General features: G+C 46.9%; 1 protein-coding gene across 3 annotated transcripts in view; it reads right to left on the bottom strand.

The window, feature by feature from the left end:
• LOC139458097 (glycerol kinase 3-like) overlaps window positions 1–18,681 on the bottom strand; it is a 35,770-nt gene that overhangs the window by 11,625 nt on the left and 5,464 nt on the right. For 2 of the 3 annotated variants that reach the window (XM_071239409.1, XM_071239410.1), the window contains exons 2-11: window positions 15,290–15,363; window positions 15,106–15,212; window positions 14,217–14,294; window positions 13,192–13,271; window positions 11,523–11,660; window positions 6,439–6,548; window positions 6,001–6,103; window positions 5,457–5,524; window positions 3,276–3,399; window positions 3,084–3,162 (exon numbers count right to left, since the gene is read on the bottom strand). In XM_071239409.1, the coding sequence (XP_071095510.1) occupies window positions 3,084–3,162; window positions 3,276–3,399; window positions 5,457–5,524; window positions 6,001–6,103; window positions 6,439–6,548; window positions 11,523–11,660; window positions 13,192–13,271; window positions 14,217–14,294; window positions 15,106–15,212; window positions 15,290–15,363 (961 nt within the window). Of the gene's footprint in view, window positions 1–3,083; window positions 3,163–3,275; window positions 3,400–5,456; window positions 5,525–6,000; window positions 6,104–6,438; window positions 6,549–11,522; window positions 11,661–13,191; window positions 13,272–13,410; window positions 13,491–14,216; window positions 14,295–15,105; window positions 15,213–15,289; window positions 15,364–18,681 lie in introns of those variants that run through there. The other variant, XM_071239411.1, reaches the window with a different exon arrangement.

The following is an 18,681-nucleotide window of genomic DNA, read 5'->3' as shown; positions in this document are numbered from 1 at the left end:
CAACAATGAAGAAGTCCTACTCTAACCCCAGTCTGCACTGTGCCAACACTGAGGAAGTCCTACTCTAACCCCAGTCTGCACTGTGCCAACAATGAGGAAGTTCTATTCTAACCCCAGTCTGCACTGTGCCAACACGGAGAAAGTCCTATTCTAACCCCAGTCTGCACTGTGCCAGCACTGAGGAAGTCCTACTCTAACTCCAGTCTGCACTGTGCCAACACTGAGGAAGTCCCACTCTAACCCCAGTCTGCACTGTGCCAACAATGAGGAAGTCCTATTCTAACCCCAGTCTGCACTGTGCCAACAATGAGGAAGTCCTATTCTAACCCCAGTCTGCACTGTGCCAACAATGAGGAAGTCCTATTCTAACCCCAGTCTGCACTGTGCCAACAATGAGGAAGTCCTATTCTAACCCCAGTCTGCACTGTGCCAACACGGAGAAAGTCCTATTCTAACCCCAGTCTGCACTGTGCCAGCACTGAGGAAGTCCTACTCTAACCCCAGTCTGCACTGTGCCAACACTGAGGAAGTCATACTCTAACCCCAGTCTGCGCTGTGCCAACAATGAGGAAGTCCTACTCTAACCCCAGTCTGCACTGTGCCAACACGGAGGAAGTCCTATTCTAACCCCAGTCTGCACTGTGCCAACACGGAGAAAGTCCTACTCTAACCCTGGTCCGCACTGTGCCAACACGGAGGAAGTCCTATTCTAACCCCAGTCTGCACTGTGCCAGCACTGAGGAAGTCCTATTCTAACCCCAGTCTGCACTGTGCCAACACGGAGTAAGTCCTATTCTAACCCTGGTCTGCACTGTGCCAACACTGAGGAAGTCCTACTCTAACCCCAGTCTGCACTGTGTCAACAATGAGGAAGTCCTATTCTAACCCCGGTCTGCACTGTGCCAACACGGAGGAAGTCCTATTCTAACCCCAGTCTGCACTGTGCCAACACGGAGAAAGTCCTACTCTAACCCTGGTCCCCACTGTGCCAACACAGAGAAAGTCCTATTCTAACCCCAGTCTGCACTGTGCCAGCACTGAGGAAGTCCTATTCTAACCCCAGTCTGCACTGTGCCAACAATGAGGAAGTCCTATTCTAACCCTGGTCTGCACTGTGCCAACAATAAGGAAGTCCTACTCTAACCCCAGTCTGCACTGTGCCAACACTGAGGAAGTCCTATTCTAACCCCAGTCTGCACTGTGCCAGCACTGAGGAAGTCCTATTCTAACCCCAGTCTGCACTGTGCCAACACGGAGGAAGTCCTATTCTAACCCCGGTCTGCACTGTGCCAACACTGAGGAAGTCCTACTCTAACCCCAGTCTGCACTGTGTCAACAATGAGGAAGTCCTATTCTAACCCCGGTCTGCACTGTGCCAACACGGAGAAAGTCCTACTCTAATCCTGGTCCGCACTGTGCCAACACAGAGGAAGTCCTATTCTAACCCCAGTCTGCACTGTGCCAGCACTGAGGAAGTCCTATTCTAACCCCAGTCTGCACTGTGCCAACACGGAGGAAGTCCTATTCTAACCCTGGTCTGCACTGTGCCAACACTGAGGAAGTCCTACTCTAACCCCAGTCTGCACTGTGTCAACAATGAGGAAGTCCTATTCTAACCGCGGTCTGCACTGTGCCAACACGGAGGAAGTCCTATTCTAACCCCAGTCTGCACTGTGCCAACACGGAGAAAGTCCTACTCTAACCCTGGTCCGCACTGTGCCAACACAGAGAAAGTCCTATTCTAACCCCAGTCTGCACTGTGCCAGCACTGAGGAAGTCCTATTCTAACCCCAGTCTGCACTGTGCCAACAATGAGGAAGTCCTATTCTAACCCTGGTCTGCACTGTGCCAACAATAAGGAAGTCCTACTTTAACCCCAGTCTGCACTGTGCCAACAATGAGGAAGTCCTATTCTAACCCCAGTCTGCACTGTGCCAGCACTGAGGAAGTCCTATTCTAACCCCAGTCTGCACTGTGCCAACACGGAGGAAGTCCTATTCTAACCCCGGTCTGCACTGTGCCAACACTGAGGAAGTCCTACTCTAACCCCAGTCTGCACTGTGTCAACAATGAGGAAGTCCTATTCTAACCCCGGTCTGCACTGTGCCAACACGGAGGAAGTCCTATTCTAACCCCGGTCTGCACTGTGCCAACACGGAGGAAGCCCTATTCTAACCCCAGTCTGCACTGTGCCAACACTGAGGAAGTCCTATTCTAACCCCAGTCTGCACTGTGCCAACACGGAGGAAGTCCTATTCTAACCCCAGTCTGCACTGTGCTAACATTGAGGAAGTCCTATCCAACCCTGGTCTGCACTGTGCCAACACTGAGGAAGTCCTATTCTAACCCCAGTCTGCACTGTGCCAACACTGAGGAAGTCCCATTCTAATCCCAGTCAATGTTCCCGAGGCAAAGGAATTAACTGATTATAAAAGTCCAGTTTCCACACTTGCCGACCTAGGCTGGTATTAAGGTGTTACATTTTGGCTGGACTAACGAGTCAATGCATAGTCCAATCAAAATCGCACACCAAAATATAATTCTGGTTCTTAAACTGTCGTGCAGATATGGTTCGACTGCAGTATTTGCAAAGCATGTGCACCGCCAACTCGTTGTCAAGATATATTTCCAAATCTTTTGATGTTTTTAATCAAGGTGCTCACGGGATTTGATGCATTTCGCAATTTAAGACCCGTTTTATCACAATATAGATCTTGATTATGGATCAGATCGTCCTGACTGGGCGCCACCATTTTGTGTGAAGCAAACTCAAGTGATACGAGAGATGGAATCTGATTGGTCCATAGCAGAGGCTAAGAAGGAACATAACTGGTAATAGCCACTGGTGGCGCTACGATCGAGTCCAGTAATTCAAGCCTAGTGCGGCAAGGGTGGAAACTGGACTTATAAAGTCAGTTAACTCTCTTGTCTCGGGAAGATGAACCCCAGTCTGCACTGTGCCAACACTGAGGAAGTCCTATTCTAACCCTGCTCTGCATTGTGCTTACATAGGAGTATCTCTAAGAACCCTGGCACCTGGTTGCAGATGGTAAGAAGGTAACTGTGTTACCGTGGGTACCTACCAACTTCTGGGGATGTCTTGATGATGCCCATGTTGTCGCGCAGCCACCGGACGCATGCTCCAGCTATAGCAATGGAGCCCTGCAACATTCAGGTGCATCATCACTACTGACAAACTCAAGATCACATCTGCATATTGCCACCCTGGAAGTAAATATTCCCTCATCAATCTGAGGTGCTGAGTGTTCTCTTACCTCCAGGGCGTACACGACTGGCTTGGACTTGCCGAGTTTATAGGCAACAGTAGTGAGCAGTCCAGTCTTGGACTCTACAGGGCTGGTCCCAGTGTTGTACAGCAAGAAGCACCCCGTGCCATACCTGCAACACACAGAGAGAGTCAGGACACAGAGAGGGTCAGAACACAGAGAGAGTCAGGACACAGAGAAGGTCAGGCCACAGAGAGAGTCAGGACACAGAGAGTCAGGACACAGAGAGGGTCAGGACAGACAGAGAGGGTCAGGACACAGAGAGGGTCAGGACACAGAGAGAGTCAGGACACAGAGAGGGTCAGGACACAGAGAGAGTCAGGACACAGAGAGGGTCAGGACACAGAGAAGGTCAGGACAGACAGTCTCCTGCTCCTGCTCATTGTACAGCAAGAAGCACCCCATCCCATACCTGCAACACACAGAGAGAGTCAGGACACAGAGAGGATCAGGACACGCAGAGAGGGTCAGGACAGACAGCCTCCTGCTCCTGCTCTTTGTACAGCAAGAAGCACCCTGTCCCATACCTGCAACACACAGAGAGAGTCAGGACACAGAGAAGGTCAGGACAGACAGTCTCCTGCTCCTGCTCATTGTACAGCAAGAAGCACCCCGTCCCATACCTGCAAACACAGAGAGTCAGGACACAGAGAGGGTCAGGACACAGAGAGAGTCAGGACACAGAGAGAGTCAGGACACAGAGAGGGTCAGGACACAGAGAGGGTCAGGACACAGAGAGGGTCAGGACACAGAGAAGGTCAGGACAGACAGTCTCCTGCTCCTGCTCATTGTACAGCAAGAAGCACCCCATCCCATACCTGCAACACACAGAGAGAGTCAGGACACAGAGAGGATCAGGACACGCAGAGAGGGTCAGGACAGACAGCCTCCTGCTCCTGCTCTTTGTACAGCAAGAAGCACCCTGTCCCATACCTGCAACACACAGAGAGAGTCAGGACACAGAGAAGGTCAGGACAGACAGTCTCCTGCTCCTGCTCATTGTACAGCAAGAAGCACCCCGTCCCATACCTGCAAACACAGAGAGTCAGGACACAGAGAGGGTCAGGACACAGAGAGAGTCAGGACACAGAGAGAGTCAGGACACAGAGAGGGTCAGGACACAGAGAGGGTCAGGACACAGAGAGGGTCAGGACAGACAGCCTCCTGCTCTTTGTACAGCAAGAAGCACCCAGTCCGATACCTGCAACACACAGAGAGAGTCAGGACACAGAGAGGGTCAGGGCACAGAGAGAGTCAGGACACAGAGAGGGTCAGGACACAGAGAAGGTCAGGACAGACAGTCTCCTGCTCCTGCTCATTGTACAGCAAGAAACACCCTGTCCCATACCTGCAACACACAGAGAGAGTCAGGACACAGAGAGGGTCAGGACACAGAGAGTCAGGACACAGAGAGGGTCAGGACACAGAGAAGGTCAGGACAGACAGTCTCCTGCTCCTGCTCATTGTACAGCAAGAAGCACCCCATCCCATACCTGCAACACACAGAGAGAGTCAGGACACAGAGAGGGTCAGGACACAGAGAGGATCAGGACACGCAGAGAGGGTCAGGACAGACAGCCTCCTGCTCCTGCTCTTTGTACAGCAAGAAGCACCCTGTCCCATACCTGCAACACACAGAGAGAGTCAGGACACAGAGAAGGTCAGGACAGACAGTCTCCTGCTCCTGCTCATTGTACAGCAAGAAGCACCCCGTCCCATACCTGCAAACACAGAGAGTCAGGACACAGAGAGAGTCAGGACACAGAGAGGGTCAGGACACAGAGAGGGTCAGGACACAGAGAGGGTCAGGACAGACAGCCTCCTGCTCTTTGTACAGCAAGAAGCACCCAGTCCGATACCTGCAACACACAGAGAGTCAGGACACAGAGAGAGTCAGGACCGACAGAGAGAGTCAGGACACAGAGAGGGTTAGGACACAGAGAGGGTCAGGACAGACAGCCTCCTCCTCATTGTACAGCAAGAAGCACCTTGTCCCTACCTGCAACACACAGAGCGTCAGGACACAGAGAGAGTCAGGATACAGAGGGTCAGGACACAGAAAGAGTCAGGACACAGAGCAGGTCAGGACATACAGCCTCCTGCTCATTGTACAAGCTGGACTGTTATACACTCGAGATAGCTACATAGCAGGTGCTTGTTCTGACTCACGTGTTCTTGGCCTGGCCAAGCTTGAAGCAGGTCTGTCCAACCAGTGCAGCCTGCTGGTCCCCCAGGATCTGAAACATCATGGAACTGTCCTTAGCTCTCTTGCTAGCAGTGTTGTTAGCCGTTTCATAAGCAGTTTGTAAGATGAAGGATGTGAGATCTTGAGCCAATGTTTAATTGTTTAACTCTGTCAGCTTTGTTGTAATTTCTGCACAGTGACTTGCATTCAGCTGATACCAGGACCAATAAAGAGAAAAGAGACTTAATTTATTTCTTATTCAGAAAGAATCTTAGGTGAAAAAGTCATTTTTTGTTGGCTTTCAGTGGTCCATTTTTTAGGCAGAATTAAACATTTTTAAAGCTTTGTCAAAAGAGACCTCAAAATGACTTTTTTATATGAACCCAAAGTATTACACTGAAGTGCACTGTAAAATAACCTCTGCATATGAGCAAATAAGGAGGTCTAGATATTTTCCATTTGGAGACAAAACAACCACTTTTTCTCAATATTTCTCTGCCTGATTTGTTGGAGAGTGATGACACCGACCCCTGATATAGGCAGGCCTTTGAGAGGTCCGTCAACAGCATGGCCGTAGATCTCCGACGAGCTGTGGATCTCCGGCAGGATCTGCTTGGGAATGTCAAAGAATCTGGGAAAAAGAAGAAAGACATTCTTGTTACAAGGCACAAGGCACACACAAAGACTGTCTACAGACACCACGCTACAGAGACCACCAACAGACACCATGCTACAGAGACAATCAACAGACACCATGCTACTGCGACCATCAACAGACACCTACCTACAGAGACCATCAACAAACACCACGCTTCAGAGACACCTAGCTACACAGGCCGTCAACAGACATCTACTACAGACACTGTCAACAGACAACGAGCTACAGAGACCATCGACAGACACCACGCTTCAGAGACACCTAGCTACACAGGCCGTCAACAGACACCTACCTATACAGACACCTACCTACACAGACTGTCGTCCCACTCGAGTGTGTGGAGGCTCATCAGCATGGTGCGGCTGGCGTTGGTGACGTCGGTGTAGTGCTTGCCGCCATTTGGCCCTCCGGTCATGTTCTGTCAGTATACAAACACACAACAGTTACAGAGAGTCTCACTTGAGATCCCCGACATGTTAGGTGACCTCAGTTACAGTCAGGTGATGACCTCAGTTACAGTCAGGAGATGACCTCAGTTACAGTCAGGAAACCCCAGTTACAGTCAAGAGATGACCTTGGTTACAGTCAGAAGGAGACCTCAGTTAAAAGTCAGGGGATGACCTCAGTAACAGTCAGGAGATGACCTCAGCTACAGTCAGGTGACCTCAGTAACAGTCAGGAGATGACCTCAGTTAAGTCAGGTGACCTCAGTTACAGTCAGGAGATGACCTCAGTTACAGTCAGGTGACCTCAGTTTGTCAGGAGATGACCTCAGTTACAGTCAGGAGATGACCTCAGTTACAGTCAGGTGACCTCAGTTAGTCAGGAAATGACCTCAGTTACAGTCAGGTGACCTCAGTAACAGTCAGGTGTCCTCAGTTACAGTCAGGTGACCTCAGTTAGTCAGGAGATGACCCCAGTTACAGGCAGGTGACCTCAGTAACAGTCAGGTGACCTCAGTTACAGTCAGGAGATGACCTCAGTCACAGTCAGGTGACCTCAGTAACAGTCAGGAGATGATCTCGGTTACAGTCAGGTGACCTCAGTTAGTCAGAAGATGACCTCAGTTATAGTCAGGAGATGATCTCAGTTACAGTCAGGTGACCTCAGTTACAGTCAGGTGACCTCAGTTAGTCAGGAGATGACCTCAGTTACTGTCAGGACATGACCTCATTACTGTCAGGGGATGACCTCAGTTACTATCATGAGATGACCTCAGTAAGTCATGAGATGACCTCAGTTCCTGTCAGGAGATGACCTCAGTTACTGTCAGGAGATGACCTCAGTTAGTCAGGAGATGACCTTAGTTACTGTCAGGAGATGACCTCAGTTACTGTCAGCAGATGACTTCAGTTACTATCAGGAGATGACCTCAGTAAGTCATGAGATGACCTCAGTTACTGTCAGGAGATGACCTAAGTTACTGTCAAGAGATGACTTCAGTAAGTCAGGAGATGACCTCAGTTAGTCAGGAGATGACCTCAGTTACTGTCAGGAGATGACCTCAGTTACTGTCAGGAGATGACCTCAGTTACTGTCAGGAGATGACCTTAGTTAATGTCAGGAGGTGGCCTCAGTTACTGTCAGGAGATGACCTCAGTTGCTGTCAGGAGATGACCTCAGTTACAGTCAGGAGATGACCTCAGTTACTGTCAGGAGATGACCTCGGTTACAGTCAGGTGATGACCTTAGTTACAATAAGGTGACCTCAGTTACAGTCAGGTGACTTCAGTTACAGTGAGGATGTGACCTCAGTTGCAATTTAGGAGGTGACCTCAGTTACAGTCAGGAGATAATCTCAGTTACAGTCAGGAGATGCCCTCAGTTACAGTCAGGTGACGTCAGTTACAGTCAGGTGACCTCAGTTACAGTCAGGAGATGACCTCAGTTACAGCCAGGACATGACCTCAGTTACAGTCAGGAGATGATCTCAGTTACAGTTAGGTGATCTCAGTTAGTCCGGAGATGACCTCAGTTACAGGCAGGAGGTGACCTCAGTTAGAGTCAGGTGATGACCTTAGTTACAGTCAGGTGATGACCTTGGTTACAGTCAGGCAACCTCAGTTACAGTCAGGAGGTTACCTCAGTTACATTTTTAGGCAACCTCAGTTACAGTCAGGAGATGACCTGAGTTACAGTCAGGTGATGACCTCAGTTACAGTCAGGAGATGACCTCAGTTACAGTCAAGAGGTGACCTCAGTTACTGTCAGGAGATGACATCAGTTACAGTCAGGAGATGACCTCGGTTACAGTCAGGTGATGACCTCGGTTACAGTCAGGAAGTGACCTCAGCTACAGTCAGGAGGTGACATAAGTTATAGTCCGGAGATGACCTCAATTACAGTCAGAAAGTACATCAGTTACAGTCAGGATGTGACCTCAGTTGCAATCAGGAGGTGACCTCAGTTACAGTCAGGTGACCTCAGTTACTGTCAGGAGATGACCTCAATTACAGTCAGGAGATGGCCTCAGTTACCGTCAGATGACCTCGGTTACTGTCAGGAGATGACCTCGGTTACAGTCAGGTGATGACCTTAGTTACAATTAGGTGACCTCAGTTACAGTCAGGTGACTTCAGTTACAGTCAGGATGTGACCTCAGTTACAATCAGGAGGTGACCTCAGTTACAGTTAGGTGACCTTAGTTACAGTCAGGTGACCTCAGTTACAGTCAGGATGTGACCTCAGTTGCAATCAGGAGGTGACCTCTGTTACAGTCAGGAGATGATCTCAGTTACAGTCAGGATGTGACCTCAGCTGCAATCAGGAGGTGACCTCAGTTACAGTCAGGTGATCTCAGTTACAGTCAGGAGGTGATCTCAGTTACAGTCAGGAGGTGATCTCAGTTACAGTCAGGCGATGCCCTTAGTTACATGCAGGAGATGACCTTGGTTACAGTGAGGAGGTGACCTCAGTTAGGCAACCTCAGTTACAGTCAGGAGATGACCTCAGTTACAGTCAAGTGGTGACCTCAGTTACTGTCCGGAGATGACCTCAATAACAGTCAGAAGTTACCTCAGTTACAGTCAGGAAATGACCTCAGTTACAGTCAGGAGATGACCTCAGTTACAGTCAGGCAACCTCAGTTACAGTCAGGCAACCTCAGTTACAGTCAGGATGTGACCTCAGTTGCAATCAGGACGTGACCTCAGTTACAGTCAGGTGACCTCAGTTACATTCAGGAGGTGACCTCAGTTACTGTCAGGATGTGACCTCAGTTGCAATCAGGACGTGACCTCAGTTACAGTCAGGTGACCTCAGTTACATTCAGGAGGTGACCTCAGGTACAGTCAGGTGACCTCAGGTACAGTCAGGAGGTGACCTCAGTTACATTCAGGAGGTGACCTCAGGTACAGTCAGGAGGTGACCTCAGTTACATTCAGGAGGTGACCTCAGTTAAAGTCAGGTGACCTCAGTTACAGTCAGGAGGTGACCTCAGTTACATTCAGGAGGTGACCTCAGTTAAAGTCAGGTGACCTCAGTTACAGTCAGGAGGTGACCTCAGCTACAGTCAGAAGGTGACCTCAGGTACAGTCAGGAGGTGACCTCAGTTACAGTCAGGAGGTGACCTCAGTTAAAGTCAGGTGACCTCAGTTACAGTCAGGAGGTGACCTCAGTTACATTCAGGAGGTGACCTCAGTTACATTCAGGAGGTGACCTCAGGTACAGTCAGGAGGTGACCTCTGCTACAGTCAGGAGGTGACTTCAGGTACAGTCAGGAGGTGACCTCAGGTACAGTCAGGAGGTGACCTCAGGTACAGTCAGGAGGTGACCTCAGTTAAAGTCAGGTGACCTCAGGTACAGTCAGGAGGTGACCTCAGCTACAGTCAGGAGGTGACCTCAGGTATAGTCAGGAGGTGACCTCAGGTACAGTCAGGAGGTGACCTCAGTTACAGTCAGGAGGTGACATCAGTTACAGTCAGGAGGTGACCTCAGCTACAGTCAGGAGGTGACCTCAGGTACAGTCAGGAGGTGACCTCAGGTACAGTCAGGAGGTGACCTCAGTTACAGTCAGGAGGTGACCTCAGTTACAGTCAGGAGGTGACCTCAGCTACAGTCAGGAGGTGACCTCAGCTACAGTCAGGAGGTGACCTCAGTTACATTCAGGAGGTGACCTCAGGTACAGTCAGGGGGTGACCTCAGTTACATTCAGGAGGTGACCTCAGTTAAAGTCAGGTGACCTCAGTTACAGTCAGGAGGTGACCTCAGTTACATTCAGGAGGTGACCTCAGTTAAAGTCAGGTGACCTCAGTTACAGTCAGGAGGTGACCTCAGCTACAGTCAGGAGGTGACCTCAGCTACAGTCAGGAGGTGACCTCAGTTACATTCAGGAGGTGACCTCAGGTACAGTCAGGGGGTGACCTCAGTTACATTCAGGAGGTGACCTCAGTTAAAGTCAGGTGACCTCAGTTACAGTCAGGAGGTGACCTCAGTTACATTCAGGAGGTGACCTCAGTTAAAGTCAGGTGACCTCAGTTACAGTCAGGAGGTGACCTCAGCTACAGTCAGAAGGTGACCTCAGGTACAGTCAGGAGGTGACCTCAGGTACAGTCAGGAGGTGACCTCAGTTAAAGTCAGGTGACCTCAGTTACAGTCAGGAGGTGACCTCAGTTACATTCAGGAGGTGACCTCAGTTACATTCAGGAGGTGACCTCAGGTACAGTCAGGAGGTGACCTCTGCTACAGTCAGGAGGTGACCTCAGGTACAGTCAGGAGGTGACCTCAGGTACAGTCAGGAGGTGACCTCAGGTACAGTCAGGAGGTGACCTCAGTTAAAGTCAGGTGACCTCAGGTACAGTCAGGAGGTGACCTCAGCTACAGTCAGGAGGTGACCTCAGGTATAGTCAGGAGGTGACCTCAGGTACAGTCAGGAGGTGACCTCAGTTACAGTCAGGAGGTGACCTCAGTTACATGCAGGAGGTGACCTCAGGTACAGTCAGGAGGTGACCTCAGTTACAGTCAGGAGGTGACCTCAGTTACAGTCAGGAGGTGACCTCAGCTACAGTCAGGAGGTGACCTCAGCTACAGTCAGGAGGTGACCTCAGGTACAGTCAGGAGGTGACCTCAGTTACAGTCAGGAGGTGACCTCAGTTACAGTCAGGAGGTGACCTCAGCTACAGTCAGGAGGTGACCTCAGGTACAGTCAGGAGGTGACCTCAGGTACAGTCAGGAGGTGACCTCAGGTACAGTCACGAGAGCAAGTGAATGTTGTTTTATCATGTTAAATGTGGACTGTATTAAAGTGTATGAATGTCCATATCATTAGGGACCGACCATTTGGGGCAGGGATTTTGTATCGAGATTAGATATTTTGAGACACAAACACTTTACCAACGGTGGAAGATACAGACAGTGTAGAGTGTCGGTCACTCCCTCGTTAAGAACCACGTACCCATAGTAACCAGGAGTCAACTGTGCCAAACAGACATCGACCTTCCTTGACCGCGACCTTCACCTTCTCACTGTGGTCCAACAGCCAGCGGAGTTTCACTGCGCTGAAGTAGGTGGTGATGGGGAGGCCACACTTGGGCTGTAACAGAGGGGGGAGATTGGAACAGCCTGAAGTATGTGGTGATGGGCAGACCCCTTTGTGACCAATTCATGTTATTTCAGGACATGCCGATTAGCGACTCGTCGCCCTCTCATGGCCATTTTTGGGACCGGTTTCCGTCTTAGCGCAAACGGGCATACCTAAAACAACATAACAAGTTACTCGTTGCGTAACTGTTCACATATATTTCCCTATATATTATATATATTTCCAATGCAATTTGAAGCACATCTGTACAAGCGGAATATGACAGTATGATTGAACACATTTAACTGTGTCTTGGGTATAGTTTTGGATGCAAGACATATGTAAAATCTAAAATTATTCCTGAGGGATTCTTTGACGAAGAACTTGAAATCATACGCGCATTCTGATTGATTTGTCATATTTTCGCACATAACATTCATCGATAGGGGAGGGGGCACGGGTGGCCCAGTTGTCTAAGGCGCCGCGACGATTCATGCACACCAGAAACCTATGATTGTGGGATCGAATCCAAGTTCGCCCCGATTATGTTTCTAGGTTTGTCAGCACCATACCCGTGCTCGTGGGTTTCACCAAAGTGGTAAACGTCTGAGACCTGCATCCCTTCGGGCTTTCCTCACACATTAAGCTGACACGCAGCGATACAACTGTAATACTGTTAAAAGAGGCGTTAAACCCAAATCACTCACTCACTCATCGATAGGGGGACAAGTTTGCTTGCAGCTTATGGAAAGGGGCGGTGGTGACGAATGGGGTAGACCACACTTGGGCTGCAAAAGAGGGAGGAGATTGGAACAGCCTACGTATGTAACAGAGAAGTAATGAGTGAGTTGGGTTTAGTCATGCTTTGAGCATTGTTTCAGTGATGTCAGCTGTCAGCTTGATGTGGGAGGAACCTCAAGTACTCACGGAAATGAAAAAAAACTGTTTTTTCGACCTCAGATCTTAAATAAATGCAGTTAATATACAAAATATGTAAATATACAAACAACTAAATTAGTACTAATTGGGCCGTGGCACAAATACAGCGTATCAAATGTTTTTATGCCTTTTTACACGTAAAAGTGTGTAAAAATGTGAATAAAACAGACTATTGTGAAACAGGGCATAACCAGGTGTAAGTAGATCAAGGTGACCTATGACACCTTGATGACAGGTGAGAACAGGTGCATAATGCCTATAGTCTGTTTCTGCTATGTCAATTTGGACTTAGTTTTATTTTTGAATGTTGAAAGTGCCGACAAATTACCTCCTGTAAAGTACATTTTGTATTGTTCACTGAGATCAAACTAGCAAATCCAGACTAGTACTTTTCAAGTTGTTTTGTCATTTCATATTTACAGCTACGTAACACTTTGTGTCAATTTTTAAATTGAGAAAAACAGTTTTTTTTCATTTCCGTGAGTACTTTAGAGTGATGCTCATCTTAAGGCGCAAGGGACGCAACTCTGCACAGCAACTTCAAGCACCTCTGTGCACCCACGACTGAAGCACATGGTGATGGGTTGTCTCCCTGTATACTCACCCTAAGGTAGTCCTTGCTACGCTGCGGTGTTTTCTCCACCAGGCTGTCCACCGTTGATGCTGTTCGGAGATCCAGCCACACTGCAAGACAGGTGGAGGCAGTTGACACACAGTCCACGGTACAGATCTGCTTCTACCCCTGACTTGGGGTACCGCAGTCTGTGCTTACACATGTTAAATCTACTAGCCCTGACTCTCAATCGAAATGAGACCTACTCACCCAAAGCTATACCTGTCTGCATGAAGACCTGACAACCCCCACAGGACATGTTGTCATGTTGTCACATCTGATATCTGTATCTTAAAAACAAATTAAATCGACGGTTCTGAATACAAATAAAAAAGACTGCATGTTAAATTATTATAGATTATTTTTCTGCCTTGTCATTTCTGTGCGCAATGGCAGTTGAACCCAAAAGGGAAAACCATTGGATTCCTTTGTGGATTCCTTTTGTTCCCCCTAAACATTTTCAATGGACATGGTAAAAAAAGGGAGCCAAGTCATTTCAGAAAGCTGACGTCCCATTGCCTCAAGATCCCCCATCCTTCATTCAGAAAGCTGACATCCCATTGCCTCAAGATCCCCCATCCTTCATTAAGAAAGCTGACATCCCATTGCCTCAAGATCCCCCATCCTTCATTTCAGAAAGCTGACATCCCACTGGCTACAGATCCCCATCCTTCATTTCAGAAAGCTGACATCCCATTGGTTTAAAAACCCACCAACCTTCATTTAGAATGAGCACTTCAACTGACCTTGTACAGAGATGTCCTCAGATCTTAACAGGTGTCATGGTACAAGACTTGAACATAATGTGATTGTAATCTACTAGCTCTAACGTGTGTCTTTCAAGCAGTTCCAGTAGACTTGAGTGTCAATATCCTTGTCTGCTATAAGCTGACCTAACCTTACTCGAGCTTCAGGCTAATTGTAAGACTGTAACCATGGTTACAACATAAAATCAAACAACAATTCTTATTTCTACAGTAAAGCCAACAAAAGCCTACATTGCTGCTCTGACCTACCGATGGCATTGTACAGGGGTTCTCCAGTTGTCTTGTCCCACACAACAGTTGTCTCCCTTTGATTGGTGATCCCAAGACCTGAAATATTTAGGCTTGTATGAGCTGACTCAAAACTGTTAATTGTAGAATTATGTACAGTGAGTGAGTGAGTGAGTGAGTGAGTGAGTGAGTGAGTGAGTGAGTGAGTGAGTGAGTGAGTGAGTGAGTGAGTGAGTGAGTGAGTGAGTGAGTGAGTGAGTGAGTGAGTATGGTTTTACCCCGCTTTTAGCAATATTCCAGCAATATCACTGCGGGGGACACCAGAAATGGTGCCCATGTCGGGAATCGAACTCGGGTCTTCGGCGTGACGAGCGAACGCTTTAACCACTAGGCTGCCCGACCGCCCCCAGAATTGTGTACATGTAACTTCCCTGCCATGCCTAAATCTGAGGTGCTGAATGTACTTTGACTTCAACCTCAAGACATCCTACAAGTGACACACATCTAAAGGGGCAGCCTACACATTCATGACTCAACTGACATGTCTGAGACCAGTGTGTTCTACATGGTTCAACTGACTGATGTCTGAGACCAGTGTGTTCTACATGGTTCAACTGACTTTGATGTCTGAGACCAGTGTGTTCTACATGGTTCAACTGACTTTGATGTCTGAGACCAGTGTGTTCTACATGGTTCAACTGACTTTGATGTCTGAGACCAGTGTGTTCTACATGGTTTAATTGATTTGGATGTCATTGAACCAGGTACACATTCAGGATGCAATTGACTTTGATGTCTGAGACCAGTGTGTTCTACATGGTTTAATTGATTTGGATGTCATAGAACCAGGTACACATTCAGGACGTAATTGACTTTGATGTCAGAGACAGGTGTGTTCTACACGACTCACATTTGATGTCAGTGACGGGAATGTCGAGGCGCTTCAGGTTGTCAATGGCCGCTGCCATACAGGTTCTCACAGTCTCCAAGATCTCGAGCGGATCTTCCTCAACCCATCTGGAATGACATTACATGGTTACCATGGAAACAAACAACATCTAGTTGCCATGGGATACAGGAGTCTTATTACTTACCCTTCTCGAGGCAGGTGGTGTTTGATCTCAGTCTGGTGGTATGTAACAAGCTCTGCCGTCTTACTGGAGAAAATCTGGAAGTTGAAAATTGTGAAAGCAATGATTAAATATCCAGGTCTGCACAAAATATACCATCCGGGGTAGAATAGGTCTTCAGCAACCCATGCTTGCCGTAAAAGGCGACTATGCTTGTCACAAGAGGCGACTGACAGGTCAGGTGGTCAGGCTTGCTGACTTGGCTGATACATGTCATTGATCTAAATTGCGTGGATAGATGCTCATGATATTAATCACTGGATTGGCTGGTCCAGACTCGATTATTTACAGACTGCCGTCATATAGGAATATTGCTGACTGCAGCTTTAAACAGCAAACCAAACTATGCCAACAGAAGAAGAAACACAACATTCAGCTTCCTCAGTCTGAAGGAGAAGATGTCTACAGAGTAAGTCATGGCCTTTCTAGATCCTGGGAGCAAAGGTCAATCAAGGTTAATACTTAAAATTCATGGGAAAAAAAAGATTCAAATTTCACAATATAGCATGCATATGTAGATTTCAAGACATTTCAAGACAGCTTCCATTCTGAAAATGGACATTTCCTGAGGGCGAAGGATAAACATCCTCATCGTTCAACTCTGAGTGTTTCTTTGTTTGCTTGTTTGTTTGTCTCATGACTTGCTTGATTTTGATATCAGACACTGGCATTAGCAAAACCTTTAAAAATAGCAAATCTCTACTGGTCCTCATGATACCTTAACTAATTGGTTCTTTGGCAAGGACTACACAGAGTTAGAAATTGGCACTAGTCCTATAGTCCTTGACATTAGCTCAATAGTTAAGGTATCATAAGGACTAGTAGAAATTTTTACGTGTTTCTCTATATCATGTAATCATAATAAGGACTAGTGGACTAAAACTGGTAGTTTCTATTGATGACTACAGGACAATTTCTAACGCTGCTACTTCATATAAGTTTAAACCAACAAAACAGCCACATGGCTCTGTAATTAAGCCATGTGTTTCTGGCATCTCTGCGTGAAAGAGGAACAAGACCATGCAACAATGTGCTACCACCTGGTGACAGCCATAACTGTTCCAACATTGTAATGACAAACTGATGTGTTCAATATGGATTTGCCTAGCCTTGCTCCAAGGCTGTACTGATTGAAAGGTCCATGGATGTGTAGTAATTCTATCCTCCTGAGGGGCAAGTCTAGATATGTGGACGACAGTCTCTTATAGGGTCAACTGTTCTTATAATTTACATAATCTAGAAATTATGATTTTAACTAATAATTATTGACTAGAGACTTGTGCAAGTCCATGACTTGCCATGCCTTCCCCTTAAATACAAGAACAGAATTCAGTCAGTGGGACTTGGTGATGCTGGGATCTCGACTAACAACATCTAGTCTCTGAAATGAACTACCGTATTCGACGTAATAAGCGCCCCGCTCTAATAAGCGCCCACGGCGACATTTGCTAAGTTTTTGGCTAGTGAACAATCCCAATTAGCACCCCTTCCGATTTATCAATGTACACAAGACTTATTTATTCGCGTATAATACGCACTCGTGTGTTATATGCACCCTTAATTATGGGCATTTAATACTGGAAAAATATAACGTACAATGTCGTACATAAACATTTCAGGCTGTCAGCATAAACCACAAAATATATCTTTCAACCCCTATTTCTAATTTTGAGAGCGCCCTGGGCACTTATTATGTTGAATACAGTATTTTACAGAAAAAACAAGTTGTTAACGTATAGATATAAAATATAATAAAATGAAGCCCAGAAACTTTCTTCATTTTCAGACCAATCTGCTTGGAATCTCCCCTACATGTCCAGAATGCTATCGCCCATCACTGACATGCCACAGAAAGTGGGTGTGACAGGAATATCAACTGCCCCTACTCCCGCTCCCTAAACACACACCCTCCCACTGCCAGTAGTGAGTGAATATTGCTTAACGCCGCATCAGCAATTTTGCAGCTATTCGCGGCGCACTGCCAGTAGTGGGCAGATTACAGGCCTGAAAGTGTGGAATGTCCAGAAATCTATAGGTACCACCTTAGGGGCAGCATGCAGTATGATTCTAGCCTGTCATACAGATCCTGAAACAAACATATCCAATACAGCCCATGCAAGTCTATAATATCTGGCAAGTCTAGATTACTGCAGTATCAGGAAGAAAGTCTCTATTTATTATATTTCAAAACCATAATTTAACAACTGTTTTTTAGGAAATGTGTTCATGACAGAGACTAGATGTTAGTCTGCTATGATTCCTATGGCTAGACAACTTGATCTCTCAAATTCCTTCAAAGATTTCAAAGTTACTTAATATTTCTACAAAATCTATTGGTTCTGTTTGCACTGAATGTGGTACTGTTTGATTGATGTAGACTCAAACAGGAGAAAATCTACCCAGAGCCATGACTTCCGATTGAAAAGGTCTTAAACGTGTATGTACATCAGGACTGTTCTCCACACACTGACTGTGTCCAAAATGTCTAGGTGAGGAACTCAAGCGGACAATGCTTTAAGTCGACATTTATTTGTAATCCAATGGAACTGAGAACAGATGCTCTGTGTACATACTCATTACTTGCTTTCATCAGTGATGAAGCAATTAGCTCAACAATTTCCTGTTCATATATTCCCAAAATAAATTATTTTAAGAAATGCTCCCCTCTCCTCACCTTGGTAAGGACAAAAGCAACCACAAATACAGCCCATGCAAGTCTATAATGTTTGGCAAGTCTAGATTGCCGCAGTATCTGAAAATGAAGAGTCTCTAGGCTCCTTTTTATTATATTTTTATTTTTTCTGTACGATATATGTTCATTTCAGAGACAAGATGTTAGTCTAATGTCAGCACATCTCCAGTGTTATCCCACATGTTGTCTGGCCACAGCTGCAGGGGAAGGAGCAGATCCTGGCTCAGAGTGGGGGAGTGGTGGGGGCAGGCTTGACATGTGCTAATACTACAACTAATGACAGCTAGAGATTACTGATAATGTGTCCTCCCTTGTCAAGTCAGCAGATTTGTACAGACCCTGGTTCTGCTGTAACCTAGACTTGGATATTGGATATATTTGTTTCAGGACTTGTGCAGTAACCTACACTTGCTAAATATTATAGACTTGCATAGGCTGTATTGGATATATTTGTTTCAGGACTTGTGCAGTAACCTACACTTGCTAAATATTGTAGACTTGCATGGGCAGTATTGGATATATTTGTTTCTGGGTCTGTGCAGTAACCTACACTTGCTAAATATTATAGACTTGCATGGGCTGTATTGGATATATTTGTTTCAGGACTTGTGCAGTAACCTACACTTGCTAAATATTATAGACTTGCATAGGCTGTATTGGATAT

Source organism: Haliotis cracherodii, unplaced genomic scaffold, assembly GCF_022045235.1.
Source record: "Haliotis cracherodii isolate W230 unplaced genomic scaffold, xgHalCrac1.p SCAF_12, whole genome shotgun sequence".
Taxonomy (NCBI): Eukaryota; Metazoa; Mollusca; class Gastropoda; order Lepetellida; family Haliotidae; genus Haliotis; species Haliotis cracherodii.
The sequence above is the reverse complement of the archived record's forward strand: the minus strand, read 5'-3'. Positions and strand labels throughout refer to the sequence as shown.